The sequence below is a fragment of the Rhamphochromis longiceps genome, linkage group LG4 (genome assembly GCF_057381845.1).
Source record: "Rhamphochromis longiceps isolate RC_006_pf linkage group LG4, R_longiceps_female_GT1.1, whole genome shotgun sequence".
NCBI lineage: Eukaryota > Metazoa > Chordata > Actinopteri > Cichliformes > Cichlidae > Rhamphochromis > Rhamphochromis longiceps.
Window position 1 is genome coordinate 38,655,784 of NC_140560.1, and position 17,341 is coordinate 38,673,124.

Genomic DNA, 17,341 nt, shown 5'->3' on the forward strand with positions numbered 1-17,341 from the left:
CTGGGGGATAGGACAGGGAGAAAGAATCAAAGAAAGAGAGGGAGAGAAAGAAAACCAAAGGGGAGAAGAGACGGTGAGAAGAGGGGGAAGAAAGAAAAACAAACAAACAAAAAACAAACAAACACCTGGGTCACCTGTATGGAGAAAAAAAACAGAAGAGAAAGCAAACAACAAAGAGCAACATAATAAAAAAAACGGCACCATCACAATAAACTAGCTAGCAGTAGATATCAGTAGATACTAAATAATAAACGATATTGTGCAGCACGCAAGATAGACAGCGCACAATGTGCTTTGAGGCAGCAGCCAAGAAAGCTGTAGTCCGCGTCTGTGAATACCCGTGTGTACACCTGTGTGGATCAGCATGCTTGTATTCCAAAGGTTTCTCCAAGTAACGATCTGCTAGGGAGTGTGGGGAGCCACAGCCCCGTCCTGCAGGGTATGAAGCAGGTATGGAGGAGATCAAAACTCCAGACATCCAGAGGCCCCAGAACACAAGAGACCAAGGAAGACCAACAGAGGGGCAGCCGCGCCACTGTCCCAGAAAGAGCTGAGGAGAGCCCCAGATGAGGGCTCACTCAGCAGCCGCGGAGCAGAAGCCGGGGGGGTTGTAGTGACGCGCCCGTGAGCTCCGCCGGCAGCCAGCTGTGCCTGGCACATTTCCTTACTCTTAAATCCCTCAAATTATTATCTAAAATATACAGAACACTTTCTAAATTAGATGAATCAATATCCCTTCCTATTGCAAAGTGGGAAGCAGATCTATCAGTCAGCTTAGACCAAAACGTCTGGTCTCAGATTTGCTTAAAAACCTTTAAATTGATTAAAAATCCCAGTCTGCAATTAATACAATGCAAAATACTACATAGAGTGCACTATACAGGTCATCGGATGTTCAAGATGGGCTTTACATCTTCCAACAACTGCTCACACTGTCAAGGCAATACACCAGACAATTACATCCACGCTCTTTGGTTCTGTCCACCAGTGCAAAAGTTTTGGCGCGAGATATGTGAAGACTTATCAAAGTGTCTGAAATGTAACATTCCAACCTCCCCCTTAGTGTGTTTGTTGGGCAGCTTAGATAATGTCACTTCAGAAAAGAATATCGCCCATATGATCTTCACTGCCCTATGCATAGCCAAGAAAACAGTCCTCATGAACTGGAAAAATAAAAATAATCTTAATTCTAACCAATATAGAAATTATCTATTAGATTACATTAGTCTTGATACAGCCTCTGCCACCACATCAGATCAATTGCTCTGGGCTCCTTTGATCAGCTCCATCACCTAGTGGGGGTGGGGGGGGGGTCATAGTTTGGTCCCGCCTTCCCTGCTGTGATTGGTGTGGGGGTAGGGACAGGCTTAGGGCATCGGGGGGTTCCCCGGAGGCATCTTCCTTGGGGTGCTCAACCCGGGGTAGCGGTCATGTCCGGTTGGGGGCTCTTTTGGCTCTCGGGTGACTGTTTCCTCGTGGCTGCGTGTAGCGGGGCTAGGGGAGGGTCTGTGCTGACGGACGTGGGTTACTGACCTGGTAGCCTGTCTGCCCCTGGGTGGGTCCGGGATGGGCGTGAGGTTCTGGGGGCGCTCCGTCTCTGGGCTGGGGCCCTGGCCGGGCCTCGGGGCCTTGGGTCCTGGTTTGTGTGTTGCCGGGGTTGTGGGCGGGTGGGTGCATGGGGCCCATCCCTGGCGCAGGGTGCCGCCGGTGCGTCGAGCCACCTGGGGGGCTCTTCAACTGGTGGGGAAGATTGTCACACGTTGCAGGAGCTTTCCTCTCCTCAGGAACTCTCTGCAGGAGGGGGAGATACAGGAGAGGTGGAGGAAGATCTCAGCCTGGGTGTTTATTGTCTTATGTAGTCTGGAAGATGAGTGGATGGTGGGGTGGGTGCAGTTTTCTCTGTGGTGGGGTTGGGTGGACTGTCCCGGGCTCTGTGGGGCCGGAGGGCGCTGCTGCGCTGGGCCCCGGTCTGGATGGGCCCCTGGGTCCCCTTTCCTTGGCGGGTCGCGGAGTATGGGAGTGCCTACTGGGGTCAGCGGGGGAGCTGGCCCCAGGGAGGGGTCACCTGCCCCTCCCTTCCTTCCCTCCCCATCTAAAGCTGCCTCCCTCTCCCCGCTCCACCACAACCACCCACACATGCAGGGCCTTGGAGTAGGGGTATGTCACCAGGGTGCAGAGGAGGCTACCCCCCCCCCCCCTGTCCCCTTCTGGCTGCCTCTGCCTCAATTTTATCCCACAACTTAGACATTCACATTACTCACACTCTCATTACACATACATATAGGATCTTGGGGGTGGGCACGATACACGGAGTCCAAATTACCATCAGGGTGTACACCTCACCCCTGGCGTCGTTGCCCACCTCTCAATGTTAAATACACGTAGACATTGAGGGCCAGCAGGAGGGACCATGCGCTTACCTGCTGCTCTCTGGCAGGTAGCTCCAAGCCCTCCTGGGTTTTAATTGCACCTTAGAACACACATGCATCAACACTACAATGAGCGGGTGGAGGGAGGTTTGGAGTCTTCTCTCACCCCTGTTCTCTGCGGCCTGCTGGAGCGGGGGGGCTAGGAGGAGTTGGCCGTCCGACTGCGGTCTGGGGTGTGGGGCCTCCCTGCTGCTGCGGAGTCGGGGCGGTCTGCTTCTCCCCAACGCAGGGAAAAGGGTAACACCACTTGGGTCTGGGTGCAGTTCCCCCCTCCAGGGGCAAGGGTACCTAGACCCGGTTTGTAGAGTACGCTTGGGGAGTGTGATTGTGTGTACAGCGTCTCTTTATGTCTGTCTCCACGTTGGTTGAGTGTGGAGTGAGTGCACATGAGAGCATGAGGGTGGGAATGGATGTTTGTGTCTGTGTGTGCCTGTATGTCTGTGTCTATATGTCAGGTTGGGTATCAGACGCCACCTCTCTGGGGACATCTCAGGCCCTCCAAGGTTTGGAGGCCTATCTCCCCCTACCACCACTTCCCCTGCCGGTGGCGGATTCCCTCAGGTGTCGGTGCGTTGGTGGTTCTTTGTGTCTGGGGATGGGCGTCCAGGTACACACCGGCTCACTCCTTGGCGGCCGCTTATCGGGGCCTGGAGCCTGGGGCTCGCTCGGGCCACTTCGGAGGTGGGGTGCCCCCGGCCTCTCGGCCTGGGGCTCGGTCACTCAGGCACGGCTGGCTGCCGGCGGAGCTCACGGGCGCGTCACTGCAACCCCCCCGGCTTCTGCTCCGCGGCTGCTGAGTGAGCCCTCATCTGGGACTCTCCTCAGCTCTTACTGGAACAGTGGCGCGGCTGGCCCTCTGTTGGTCTTCCTTGGTCTCTTGTGTTCTGGGGACCTCTGGATGTCTGGAGTTTTGATCTCCTCCATACCTGCTTCATGCCCTGGAGGACGGGGCTGTGGCCCCCCCACACTCCCTAGCAGATCGTTACATGGAGAAACCTTTGGAATGCAAGCATGCTGATCCACACAGGTATGCACACAGGTGTACACACGGGTATTCACAGACGCGGACTACAGCTTTCTTGGCTGCTGCCTCAAAGCACATTGTGCGCTGTCTATCTTGCGTGCTGCACAATATCGTTTATTATTTAGTATCTACTGATATCTACTGCTAGCTACACTGAAAAAAATAATCAGTGGGATAAACATAAAAAAATCATTGTAATCGGTTGCACGAAATTAAGTTATGTTTGGTTAACCTTAGTTTTTTATGTTATACCTGCACACATTTTTCTGGTAACACGAACATGACTTTTTTATGTTGTTGTTATGTTTTTCATTCCGGTCAAATATTTATAGAAACCACTTGTTTATCAGACATGAACTTTTTGTGTTAATTGTATTGGACTACTATGTGTTATAGTGACAAGATTATTTTATGGTAAGCTTATTTTATTTTATAACAAATTTCTAATATATAATATATAATCTAATATATAATTGAGTGTTCAATAAATAAAACTAAATTAAGGCTGATCTTACTGTATGTACTGTACACTTTCTCTTCAATCAAAGAAATAAGCAAAACATTTTTGAACAATGACCTGTATTTTTGAAAATACTACACAGTTGTAACAATGGACTTTCAATTCAGGCTTCCAAAATATACATGAGTCATATTTGTACAATGCATCTCTTGAAAAACATTCCACAACATTCCTCAAAGTTATCTGCTGTAACCTGAATTCAACATTGTGGGGCCTTATGACATCGCGCTTATGTAAAAAATAGTTTTATAAATGTAAGAGCCATGAGGTAATATGGCAACAGGGGTGTAATTATTAAAATGACACAAAGAAGAGACTTAAAATAACATTATAACCCACAGGCACACAACCAAGAGACCTAAACTGATTAGTATTGGCTTGCTTCTATCACTAAACATCACAATCACTAATACTAGACAATGCAATCTGTTTGTAGTGGTGCACCTTGGGAATAAAATTGCAAACTGGTGAAATTGGTGCAAGGCACCATTTCCATTGAGAAAAATGGACATTCAAAGTTTGAATTTTTTTAAAAGAGCCATGGCTTGAAAAGTGAAAACTGCAGTAATAAAGGCCCCAAGTTGAAAAGTGCCAGAAAAATAAGTTTCACTATGTACTGCAACTTTACCAGTGCTGGCTTAAAAGAAAGGATGGTACATATTCGAAGAGGTAAACATGTTGTTCCCACATCATAACTGGAAAACTGTTCAATCATACAAAACCTGGGCCTTCTTTGAAAGGCTGTTCCTTTTGAGCTCCATAACCAGTTTCTATAATACCTCGAAGGTATACTTTTCCAGTGGGTAGGTGAGGTTCAAAGTGTACATTAGTCCAAACAGCATTGCAGCTGCTAGGGTATAGTTATCCAAATCCTGCCAGACTCTCTGGCCTTCAAGGACTATCCCGATGTCCTCAGGGCTGCCATTGGCATCTCTTGACTTTATGATGTAAATTCCCATGGTTGTTTCCTTATTAGATCGTTGGATAATGGCTTCATCTGTGGCCTAGAAAATGCAGAATTCCAAAATTTAATTAAACAGAACACTGGTCAAAGAACATTATACCAAATCTTATTTTAATCTGTGTCACTATTCCAAAAAATGTTAACATTAACACATTAGGTGAAAAAAAATGGATTCATTACAGCATGTGATTTGAGTCCTCAGAATGCTTAAAAAGGTAATGCATTTCTGAAGTGAAATCTCCATGCAAAGAAGCAGAATACTGTCAGAGCATAGAGAGGTGTTCAACTATGAACTCCACACATAGTTCTAATGCAGGTAAAAGAAAAAAGAAAAAAGAAAAAAGAAAAAAAACGCACCCATGGTAAATTGTGAAAATCCCAGGTGATTTTCAACATACTCCTGGCATAGAGTGACAAGCAGCATTTTGTTAAAATTATTATTTTCCCTAAAGTGTATACACAAATTAATTTTTTTCTTACCTGGGCCGTGGGCTCCAGAATGTTCTGAAGTCTTCTTCCTATTTGTCCTCCTCGCCTTTTGAACACCTTTATTAGTTTGTCAGATAGCACATCTATCTGCGAGAGTAATATGGACTGCAGTGGCATGGTGGTAATGCGCTTAAACTCTGTATCTAAAAAGAGAAGTTGTCACATAAAAAGGCTGTCAAAATCTCAAATCTCACAAGGTTACATCCACACAAAGTTGTTATTTTTTGTCATATTACTATTTATTAGCTATGGGTCCCATGTTGCTGAGCAGTTCCATAGTTGCCCTTACTTCCATACCACCCAAAGCCTGTTTGCAACCACAGCAGTTGCCTCCTTCTGGCCATTTTGCAGTTCTGCCAAATGACCCAGAAACTACATCTAATATTGTCATATACACATCAAGGTCTTTCATTAATACTTAGTTAAATTAGTTAATTTGACTTTTCCAGAAAATTTACCTTACAGATGCAAATCTTCACTAGTAAATAAAATAATGTTATTAAAACCTTAACTGTAACACCTCTACATAACAGCGCTAGAGAATTGTTCTGAAGCAACACCAATCTGCCCTTCAGCAGCGATAAGCACCATATATCGATACAGAAAAAATAAATTTAACATATTTATATTGTCATTATTTTTTATCTCTTTAAGCCCTCCTCTCAGTCTCTCTATAAATCAGTTAAAACAATTTGTTGGGTTTTTGTGTGTCTTTAACATGTTATCAGTAGATTACATTCACTGCCCCAGAACATGAAATAAAGCCCCACGTCATGCACTTCCTCTCCTAATGAGTACTGCATAGGTGTCATGCCCTAAATAAACCGACTTTAGTGAAGACCCCCACCCCCTCTCCCGAACACACACACAGAGCCCACCCCATGGCAAACTAGCTTATTTAACTGTTAACTAAATGGACACAAGTTTGTTAGTCTGTATTCACTGAGAAAAAACAAGCGGATGTGACTGGGCACACACTGAAAAAAAGCTAATGCACATAATATTGTCCCGCAGCTTAAGCTAGCATTATCGTTAGTTAACTTAAGGAATGACTTGTTTTTTCCATTATGTTGCTCAACAGCAATTCATGAGAAAAACTTCCCCATCTAATGGATGTTCTCTTCGTTTCCTCTCAAACATGTAGTTTTCAGTTTACCTCGACAAAGTAAAGCTCAGCACCAAACGTAAACGAAGCGAAGACAAAAAATGGCGGACCGCCACAGTGAATTTTCCCTCGTAGAACACACCCTGGGGGTGGAGTTTCAACAGAAAACATAACTATTTTCTGTTATTTTGATATGACTGGTTTTAAAAGACTGAACATCCTTCTAAAACAAGTGAAAGGCGTGAGACTTAATTATGTTTAGACCAAAAATATAAATGATTCATGTTGGATATATTTACTGTATTTTTACTAATTTAACAACCTCATCATTACATTAGTTGCTTTATGCTATTAGCATTAGCTTGAAGCTCAAGGTCGTCATTTTATTTTATTTCTTTTTCTGGGCTTACAAACAGGACACACAACATTTAGATAACCGTTACACTGAATCTTGGGTCTGTGTTGAGTCTTCCAGCTGTTGACTACAGAAGCTAGATTGACCTTTCAGCATGTTTTTAGCGGCTGTGGCTATGTGCTGATAATGTTACCGTGTGTGAGCAGTCACATTGGCAGCAGACATGTTTCAACAAACTAGTCATATCCCGGCCCTACATTAGCTTGTTTAATGGTTAAGACACTGCAGGTACCACCACTTACTACAGACACCGATGCAAGTTTGTAATAGTCTGTTAATTTAGACTGAAAGAATATACAAACAATATTAACTCACATTATATATGTTAATTACTAATTTGCTTATCGCATAATTTCGGTTACCATTAGCTAACTGGAGCTAGCTAACATTGGCCTTTCATGGTTTTCGATAAACAGCCCACATACCTGTAAAATAACAACACCCAGTAAAAGTCCACATATATAAAGGGTCTACACTCTTTCTCACTGGTGTGTTAGCTTTAAAATCTTATTTACCTTCAAGTGTAAAACTCCAGATGGTAGTAGATTTTCCAAAGCGAGAGACAAAAATGGCGGACAGTGCAGCCGATTTTTCCTTTCCAGGGGGCGGAGCTTGAGGATAAAACACGACTAACTTGTTTCTTTTCAACATGATTTGTTCTAAAAGAATCAATATTCTTAAAGAATATGTGAAAATTAAAAGACAAAAATATGTTTAGATGTGAAATTTAAATTAGTCATGCTGGATATATGAAGTAATTCTATGCAAATTCAACAACCACCCTATTGCATTTTTTTCAGTGTAGTTTATTGTGATGGTGCTGTTTTTTTTTATTATGTTGCTCTTTGTTGTTTGCTTTCTCTTCTGTTTTTTTTCTCCATACAGGTGACCCAGGTGTTTTGTTTTTTGTTTGTTTGTTTGTTTTTTTCTTTCTTCCCCCCCTTCTCACCGTCTCTTCTCCCCTTTGGTTTTCTTTCTCTCCCTCTCTTTCTTTCATTCTTTCTCCCTGTCCTGTCCCCCAGTCATGTCTGTCCCGTTTGTAGCAACTGAAAATAAAATAAATTCATAATTATAATAAAGGTCAATCAAATGGACCAATATGGCAAGGCCATGATGATCCACTTGGTAAAATAAATCCGCTTGGCATCTTTCTTGGCCTTAAGACAACAATTCTGATGCTAAAGATCCAAACGGGACACAAAAAAAAAAAAAAGAAAAAAAAAGAAAAACGGATGGCTGACCTCCAGTGGAGGATTATACATGGAGCAATAGCCACGAACAGACACAGAGCCCACCTGGACCCAAGCACTGGGGAGGGTTGTCCTTTTTGTTCAGAAAGGGAGACGCTGGAGCATTTAGTGGTCTGTAGTCAGGTTTCAGAGCTCATCACAGCACAGAAACAGCTTTAGTGAAGGTTACAAATGATCTTCTTATGGCCTCTGACAGTGGACTCATCTCTGTGCTTGTCCTGCTAGACCTCAGTGCAGCGTTCGATACTGTCGACCATAATATCCTATTAGAGCGATTAGAACATGCTGTAGGTATTACAGGTACTGTGCTGCAGTGGTTTGTATCATAGCTATCTAATAGACTCCAGTTTGTGCATGTAAATGGAGAGTCCTCTTCACACACTGAGGTTAATTATGGAGTTCCACAGGGTTCAGTGCTACAGTGCTAGGACCAATTCTGTTCACATTATAGTCCATCCGGGTTTTTTTTTTTTTTTTTTTGCTTTTTCCTTGATGAATATTTTTTCATATTTCTCTATATGATGTATTTGACTTGTATTTTGTGTGTTCTAAAAACTCAATAAACATTGTTGCAAAAAAAAGAATAGAATAGAATAGAATAGAAAGCATTTTACAGCCCTTTAAAAAACAGTGAATCTCTGTTTTACAATCTGCTGCTCATCAAATCTTCTTTAAGCCACAAACAGAGTCAGGAGTACCTGAGAGATGACCTCATCAGACAGATGAGTTCTGGAGCAAACTCAGCAGCAGCTCCATGCTGTCTGCACAAGTTCAGCTGTAAAAAAGAAACCCCACCCACAGACTTCATGTAAGCTCCACCCTGACCCTAATTCTGGGAAAACAACCTCACACAGTAGCTCAGGCACAGATGTTTCCTCTATTATCTCAACCATCATAGTGGGAATGTGAAGATCAGACCTCTACAGGATACTGGGAGAAACACACACACTCGTCGTCTGTATTCATATCTTGTGAGGACATGTTGTTGACATAATGCTTTCCCTGACCTTTACCCTGCACCTACACCAATAACCGATTGTAACTTTAACACTAAAACCACATTTTGAGTCTCAAAGGTGCCTTGGTCCCCACAAACACATGAATACACACTCACAGTGTGTGTGTGTGTGTGTGTGTGTGTGTGTGTGTGTGTGTGTGTGTGTGTGTGTGTGTGTGTGTTGGATACTGGCAGCGCTGATGGGAGGAAGCTGGAAAGTCACGAAAACAACATGTGTAGAGAATTCCAGCACATTAAAAAACCCTGCAGACTGAAGGAGTCTAACTCGAGGTGGTGGGAGGGGTCAGATATCTGGGTACATGTGCCGTGTATAGGACGCAGGCGAGGAGTGCAGCTCGGGCTCAGGTCTGTGTGCTAAAGAAAGCTTTACCCCGAGCTTACATTTCTGATCTGAGTGAGTTTTCACCACACGCGAGCTCGCAGGTTCAATCTGTCCTGAGGTAAACTCATCATCATGCTGAATAAGCCAGAACAATCCTCTAGTTTTCGATTGTGTTCAGGAAACGTGTCAGAGTTTCTTTGAGTCTGGTTGTTTGTTCAGAAGCGTCTTTAGTGTTATTTTTAGAGTTTCACTTTGGCACGTTTGAGGTTTTCAGGTTACACTCTTCAGATTAGATCAGTGAATGTCATTTTTTCTATTTTCTCTCCATTGGAGACGTTTCTCTGTCGGCTCTGATTTCCTCAGGAAGCCACGCCTGACCATTAGAGCAGCAGCAGCAGCAGCTCAGAGACTTCAGCAAAGACCTGCAGCAGCAACCAGTAAGTGAAGCTTCTCCTTCAACGCTTCAGCATTGATCAGAGTCCAAACTGGTTTTGATTTGACTGGAAACATTGAGGTTAAAGTGTATGACAGTGCATGAAAGTGTATGGTGGTGTAGTCCTGGCTGCTATCGGGGGTTCGGTGAAGCAGATCCGTGGATGTGTGTTTGGCTGTAGCAATAACACGGTCATTTCTGACACTTGGGTTTTAAACCTCTTTTTAGGATAAACAAACTGTGATGCAGAGCGATACAAACTCCTGTATTCAGGTTAGAAAAGCACTAATGAAATGTCAAAAACAAACAGCTCTGTGAGGACTCTGATTGGTCAGTGAGGGGTTAACAGCTCTGTGAGGACTGATTGTTTCCAGCTGTGATCAGGCTCTGGGCGGCGGCTCCTCCCACCAGCACACTGTTACACAATGCCTCAGTCATGTCATCATGTTGAACTCCTTCAGATTTCCAGTGAAATGGCTTTAAAGTCATAAGTGAAGAAATCAGACTCACAATTTACCCAGAATGCACTTTGTGAAGTCTCCTGTAGTGAATGGTCAAACATCAGATTACCAGTGCTGGTTTCTGCTTGTCAAACAGCTGCATACAGATGTTGTCTTCTGACTGAGACTCATCAGAGCTTCAGTATTAAAGTGGTTGTGCTGGTGGAAAGTCAGGTGACTATGATGGCGTCGGGGGCACCATTGACTCGGACCAAGAACACGCCTCCTATGACCCACAGTGGCTCTGACCGTCCGCCAGCTCGTGTCAGAGCGGTTTCAAACCTGCTGCCAGGCTGAGAGACGGCGGTCAGTCAGTGAAAACATCACAGTGAAAGAGGAAGTGGAACAGGAAGTGACAGGGAGGGGTGGTCGTGTCATACAGGAGCAAAACAGACAGAAGAGGATTTGTGTGAGGCACTCGAAGGCAGCAGGTAAGAGGACAGAGAGAGAGAGAGAGAGTGTGTGTGTGTGTGTGTGTGTGTGTGTGTGTGTGTGTGTGTGTGTGTGTGTGTGTGTGTGTGTGTGTGTGTGTGTGGAGTGCACTGCGTGGACGTGGAGAACACGGTCACCGTCGGTGTTTCTGTGTTCGTTCTGACTGATGAAGGAGATGAAATAACGTCTCTATGAGTGCGTGTTATTGAACATGCATTATAATGAGTTTGCAGAGCTGTTGTTGTGTTTGCCCTCTCAGTCTCTTCAAAACTGATTTTTAATGTCGCTGTTTTCACCCGGGTCAATAAACATCAAAGTTACGGGAAAGTCGTCTGTTGCTGAAAATGACCTGATATCACTGAGACGTGTTTGACGTGTGTGTGTAACGTTCAGGCTGCAAAGTTGTTTGCATCGGGTTAAATTCCTGCGTCAGTGTGTGTGGAGCTGCCCGTCGCTCCTGCAGGAACGTGGACGCCATCCTTACTTTGGTGCTTTTAAAGTCCCGAGTCTCTGTTGTTATCCCGGGACTCCTGCTCTGCAGACGCACCTGTACACACAATGGACAGCCCTCAGCCCAGGCTGTGGTCACCGAAGTAACCATGTAATGGATTTACTGTCAGGTCACATGTGAGTCATTGGTGTCCTGCGCTCTTCTTGGCTTGAGGGCTCTGATGCTGATTTCATTGTGACGCCTCAGGCTCATGGCACCTCTGTGACTCCCAGATATCAGCTTTTCTTGTAGTCACACGATCACTTGTCTTCATGGTTAGCTAGACACAGGCTCACGTTACCTGCCCGTCCTCCCCTCAGTAAGGCAGGAAAAAGAGGAGGCGGCGATGAGGCTGAGAGGACCTGCGGGTGTAATAAACATTTAAATATTTCCATCATGTGAGCAGCAGCTGAGAGCTCAGGAAGTGTGTGTGTGGTAGCGAACAGGAAATAACAAAGTGAGAAACATAATAACAGCTCAGGCGTGACCCGATCACGTGATGCTGACTGAGCCAATCTGAAGCTGAGGACAGGGCTGGACTGCATCTCTGGAACCGTCCCCTGCATGATGATGCTAGCTCACCAACAACCCAGAGTCCAGGATCCAGGACAGGGAGTAAACTGAAAGGACTTCCTCTGACTCTGTTTTCTGCTCCCCTGCACAGGTTCATCATGGGTCTCCCAACTCACCGTCAGTGCAGCATCGAGATCCAGAACAAGACCACGACGTTCACCCTGTGCAACCCACGGTGAGTCCTGCAACTCCACGTCCACAGAGAGCTGTCCCCGCGTCAGCTGCATGACAGTTATTGAAAAATCACTTGGATGTTTCTGTGAGGTTAAATCCAGATATATGTAATTATTGTTGTTTTCATTCATGAACGTTCACAAAAGCAGAAAAAGTAAAAGCACAGTTGTTGATTGATTAAATTACAGTTAATCAATCACACGTGAGTGTGCTGCAAGGATTTTAAAGCATTGTGAAGTTTGACGAGATCCCTCGACCCCACGAACGAGCCTTTCAGACTCATGCTGGGACATGAGGGGTCAAGGAAGGACAGTAGGAAGGAAAACTTCCTGTTAAAAGGGAGTTTTTCCTTCCCACTGTCACCAAAGTGCTGCTCATAGGGGGTCATATGATTGTTGGGTTTTTCTCTGCATCTACTGTACAATATAAAGCACCTTGAGGCGACTGTTGTTGTGATTTGCGCTGTATAAATCAAACTGTGTAAATTGGGAGTGAGACCAGAGTCAAACAGGATGTGACACGAGTCAGATCAGATCTCTGACAGGAAGCTGCCATCTTTCTGTTGAGCTACGTTCCTTCCTGCTTCACCAAACCTCAGACTTCCTTTAGACCAAACCAACCCAACCAAGGTGCCATTATTTCTATTTCGTATCACTTTATAACTTCTTCATCTCAAAGAAAAATATCTCCTACACCATATATAAGGATGCATTGTCTATGAAAGACACAAATATGGTTCTTTTCATGTACTGGCACAGCTACATTTGTCTGAAAGCTTACTTTATGGCTCTTGTATAGTTATCTGTGGTACTATATAAGATGAGCGCTAAATTCACCCACGACATGGTTAAGTTGGTGCACTGCCCAAATGTCTGGCTCCTGAGAATGAACCACCATCCTTTTAACTTAACGAGTGAACTGTCTGCTTGTTTCTCCTTAAAACAAACGTCGGTTTGACTCGACACCACCAACACAACCAGCTTCAGCAGCAAAATAACTGAATGAACGTTACTCCATCCAGATGTTTGACTGTAAAAGTGGCACACAGTGGCATGGTCCTCCTGTCCTGTTTGCTGGTTCTGTTTGTGGATGTATTATCCATAAAATCGTGATCTGTCTGCAGGGTTAAAGTCAGTCTTCTAAAGTAAAGGCCTTAAAAGTAAGTGGAACCTGAGCCGCATTAAGTACTGACATTGCTAATGTCACGTCACTTTGCCGACATTTGACCAAAAGTAACTTTTTCCACGTTCTTCAAAATTTGCATTGCTACTTAAATAAGTGAGAATAAATATGTCACAATAGATACATGAGAACAAAGCCCAGCACTTGCTTGTCTTCCCCCAATTTGTTTTTAAATTAGCTGTGTCCCAAAACGTCGGCTGCATCCTCCGGAGGCCGCATTTGAAGGCCAATTACGTCACAGCCAGGCGACGAAGGCTGTCCCAGTTCGTCGACTCCTTCAAATGCGGCCGACAAATGCGTCCTTCATTTCCCCGAATTTGAAGGATGGGTCGGGTGTGTCCTTCGTGCCCAGAATTCATAGTGCGGGGCCAGCCAAATTTCAGCTGCCAACAATGGCGGCCGCTACTAAGTTTTAAAATTACTCTTATTAATCTTTCTGGGTCACAAAATAAACTTTTAACATATTTTAAGGCGAGAAAGCAGCTGTGTAAATTACAAATATCTGCTCGGTTTATCAAGACATCACATATTTGCAAAAGTGTGCCGACGTTTTCGGAGACGTCTGTTACCCACCCGCTCGATAGCAAGCCGGGGGGTTCAATGGTCACTCCAGCCGGCGAGAGCAGTGGACTCCCGGCTTCATCGTTTTCAGACCCCCGCTTTCTCGCTACTCAGGTTAAACATGATATAAGTCACTCGGATAACTTAAAAATGTAATTGTTTGCCTTTTTTCTGTGTTTTATTTGTTCCGCAGTAAATCGGTTTGGCTGAGATCAAAGTTATTAGATTATTAGATTAAATAAAACTTTATTAATCCATTGGGTGGGTTCCTCCGGGGTTTCCACACAGCTGAATAAACGTTAAACAGAAAACTGATTAAACAGAAGTGTGAGACGGTCGAGAGTTTCCTCCAGTGTCCTGATATATTTTAGATAGCAAGGAGCAGACGGCCGAGTTTATTAAACTCCACCGAGACAGCGGTGACGCTGATCTGAAGGCTCGACCATCACATTTCACAGCCTCGCACTTCCGGCCTTCTCGGTCTTTGAAGGACCCGGTCCACGTAGACCGCGAAGGCCGGGTCCTCCAAAGGATGCAGCCGACGTTTTGGGACACAGCTAGCATTCACCAACACACTTCCGCATCTGGTCCGTTAAGTTATTGTGTTCCCAGAAACGCTTCTGTTTTCTGAATTGATTTTTTTTCCTTTTGTTTTGGCTTTTAGCTTTTCCTGCACCACCCCTTCTCCCCACCGCTCCACCACCCATTTCCCATTTTGGGTCAGATACGTTAAATAATGTCTGAGAATGGCTAATTAAAATATAGAAAACAGTTCCATACTCTTTCCCAAACCAGCAGAGGGATGCAATCTGTCCAGCATGCCCTAGTCTGTGGAGGAGACTCTTTGAGGCTCCGTTCGATCACTACCTCCAGGTCATGATCATCAGCGAGGACAGGAACGCAGAACAAGCCACAAATCACAGGCTTCTTGCTCAGCTCTGTCCTCACCACAACGGACGGATCACTGCAGCCTGTACAGCCTGCCTTACTTCCTAACTTCCTTCCTAACTTCCTTCTGTCTTAAACCCATCTCCAATCTAAAGTGGATGACCGCCTGGTCCTCCACACTGCAAACCAGCTGATGAAGCTGGATGCTGTTGTTCATGCGACAGATCTCCACTCAAGCTCGTTAACAGTAAACTCCTGATAAAGTTTCTTTAATTAATCCGTCACCATGTTTGATGTTGTGTACAGGATTCAGACCTCGGCCTGAAAAGTCCTCCTGCTCTGTTTGAGCCTTTTAGATTTGAGTCTTTGCAGCGTTTGGCCCTTAGAATCAATCCTCCCCTCAGGTGTGTACACAACATGAAGACATTGTTGCCTCGGTTCAACTCCACCATCGGACCAGAGTCTTTCTGTACCCGGGTCTGTGTGGGTTCTCTCCAGGTACTCTGGCTCCCTCCCACAGTCCAGACACCTGCAGTCAGTGGGGTTAGGTGAACTGGTAACTCTAAATCATCCACAGGTGTGAATGTGAGTGTGTTAGAGCTGTGGCAGACTGGCGACCTGTCCAGGTGTGCCCCACCTCTTGCCCTATGATAGCTCAGATAGGCTCCCGCCCCTCCGCAACCCTGATAAGGTTAAGTTGGCCACTGATGGATGGTCTCTGAGCGTGACGGTGCTTGTGGGTGCAGGTCTCTGCCGGTTGTTCAGGTGTATTGCAGGTGTGAGGTGTGTGTAACGGCAGTGATGTCTTCCTGTTTCTCCAGCATGCACATTGTGAGCGGCTCCTGCAGCTCACCCCTGCCTCCCACGCTCAGCCCCTACGAGAACGGCAACGCCCTCTTCATCAAGAAGCCTCACACGGCGTGTGGCTCTGTGACCGTCTTCACCTACGACCTCCAGCACGTGTCCACCCTGCAGTTCAACGGCAGGGTCGCAGTGATGTTCTCGGTGCCGTACGACTTCAACTTCTACTCCAACTGGTACGCGGTGGGAGTCTTCGACATGGACAAAGCCTGCGACCAGCACCTTTACGACGAGATGTACAACAAGTCGGAGCAAAAGTTTGTCAGGGGCAAAGCCAAGGGGCCGAGTCTGACCTACAGGGGGGCCTACATCACTGTCAGGGCCACCATGTCCGACACCTACCAGCCCATCCTCAAGGTCGCCATCTGCAATAACTGAGGCCCACAGCCGCACCTGCAGTGTGCACCATTAATCCCACTTAACCCAGTAACACTGGGTTCACACTGCAGGAGACCTGCAGCTGATTGATCAATCAATTAATCAGTCATCAGTCAGTTCGATTCTCTCCTCATTTTATATCCACAAACACAGATTAAATCTCAACATTTATTTGAAATTTGGATTTCTTTCCCTGCCCCTCCTTCCTGATGACATCCAAAAAATGGTGAGCTGTGATTGGTCAGCAGTGTGTCTGTGATGTTGTCTGAACCCGATGTTAAACTTTTTTTCCTTCTCTTTATGTTTGACACAAACTTAACTTTTACTTTTGATGATGTCACTCAGAAATCGTCATGGCGACTGCATTACTGTGGTCCAGTGAGATGAAACCACAGAGCTGTGCAGCTGTGAACATGTGGATGAGATAATAAAGGCTGAGTGAGTCCTAAATGTCTGAGCTGTTTTCTTACGATAACCAATCACAAAGCAGTCTAAGGAGCTTGGGAAGAAAAGCGTCGGGACTTCTTTAAGTTTCTTGAAGACGTTTGGTCCGAGAAGCTTCTTCAGTTTTCAGAGCAACTAGTGCAGAGTCCAAGGTTTTAAGCCCTGTGAGAGTTTTTCTAAAGGGGTCGCTGACCCACTGTTGATCCTCCGCCTAATCACATGAGCCAAGGTGTGAAAACAGGTGTCACTATCAGCCAATGTTGTGAAACCTAGTCCCATCCTGTCATGTGACTTACTGAGGTAAGTCACATGACAGGGTGTGAGTGGGCGTTAAGGCGTCTGGGAAGGATCCCATCCTCTCTGTGAGAGGATACAGAGCTGCTCTGCTAACAGCACTGCCATACACCTCGTGGAGGGCTATGGAGCGTGATCCCTGAAGATGGAGCACGTCCTCTGTTGAGGGACCAGATCTGCCCCACCCTGGCCCTGGATCAGGGAGGGGCAGAGGATTATCTGGATTATAGATGAATATTATTTGCTATTGATATCTATTGACAGTGTATTGATTTGTCCAGGAGCTGAGAGTTAATTAAGTTAATTTGTAAATTTTTGTAGTAAATTGTAAATATTGTAGAACTTTTCTTCTGTCATTTAATGGTCGGGCATTGTACAGCTACAAGCATTTCACCCCCATGTCATACTGTGTATGGTTGTGTGTGTGTGACAAATAAAATTTGAATTTGAATTTGAATTTGAATTTGAGCTGCCCTCTGATCCCATATTTATCATCATCAGCATCATGTGATTTTCTGAAGGTCAGTAAACGCCACACAGCAGATCCTCCAGTTTTCACTGCATTTAATTTAAAAAAGATCTTTGTTTACATAAA

At 45.2% G+C, this 17,341-nt stretch overlaps 2 protein-coding genes across 6 annotated transcripts; one reads left to right on the forward strand and one right to left on the reverse strand.

The window, feature by feature from the left end:
- Positions 1–3,342: 3,342 nt before the first annotated feature.
- Positions 3,343–7,597, reverse strand: LOC146672359 (uncharacterized). The gene is made up of 3 exons (XM_085405325.1): positions 7,462–7,597; positions 5,418–5,569; positions 3,343–4,977 (listed from the first exon to the last, which is right to left on the reverse strand). The coding sequence occupies exons 1-3, from the start codon at positions 7,595–7,597 to the stop codon at positions 4,744–4,746; spliced, it is 522 nt and encodes a 173-aa protein (XP_085261451.1). The 3' UTR covers positions 3,343–4,743.
- A 1,901-nt stretch (positions 7,598–9,498) lies between these two features.
- Positions 9,499–17,156, forward strand: LOC146672360 (DELTA-sagatoxin-Srs1a-like). 5 transcript variants are annotated; one of them, XM_085404948.1, is made up of 4 exons: positions 9,499–9,654; positions 9,870–9,973; positions 12,056–12,139; positions 15,591–17,155. In XM_085404948.1, the coding sequence occupies exons 3-4, from the start codon at positions 12,063–12,065 to the stop codon at positions 16,006–16,008; spliced, it is 495 nt and encodes a 164-aa protein (XP_085261074.1). In that variant the 5' UTR covers positions 9,499–9,654; positions 9,870–9,973; positions 12,056–12,062; the 3' UTR covers positions 16,009–17,155. The 5 variants fall into 5 exon arrangements, with proteins under 5 accessions (XP_085261074.1, XP_085261073.1, XP_085261076.1 ...); XM_085404947.1 differs by having other exon boundaries at positions 9,900–9,973; XM_085404950.1 differs by having other exon boundaries at positions 9,521–9,559; positions 9,900–9,973.
- Positions 17,157–17,341: the final 185 nt, after the last annotated feature.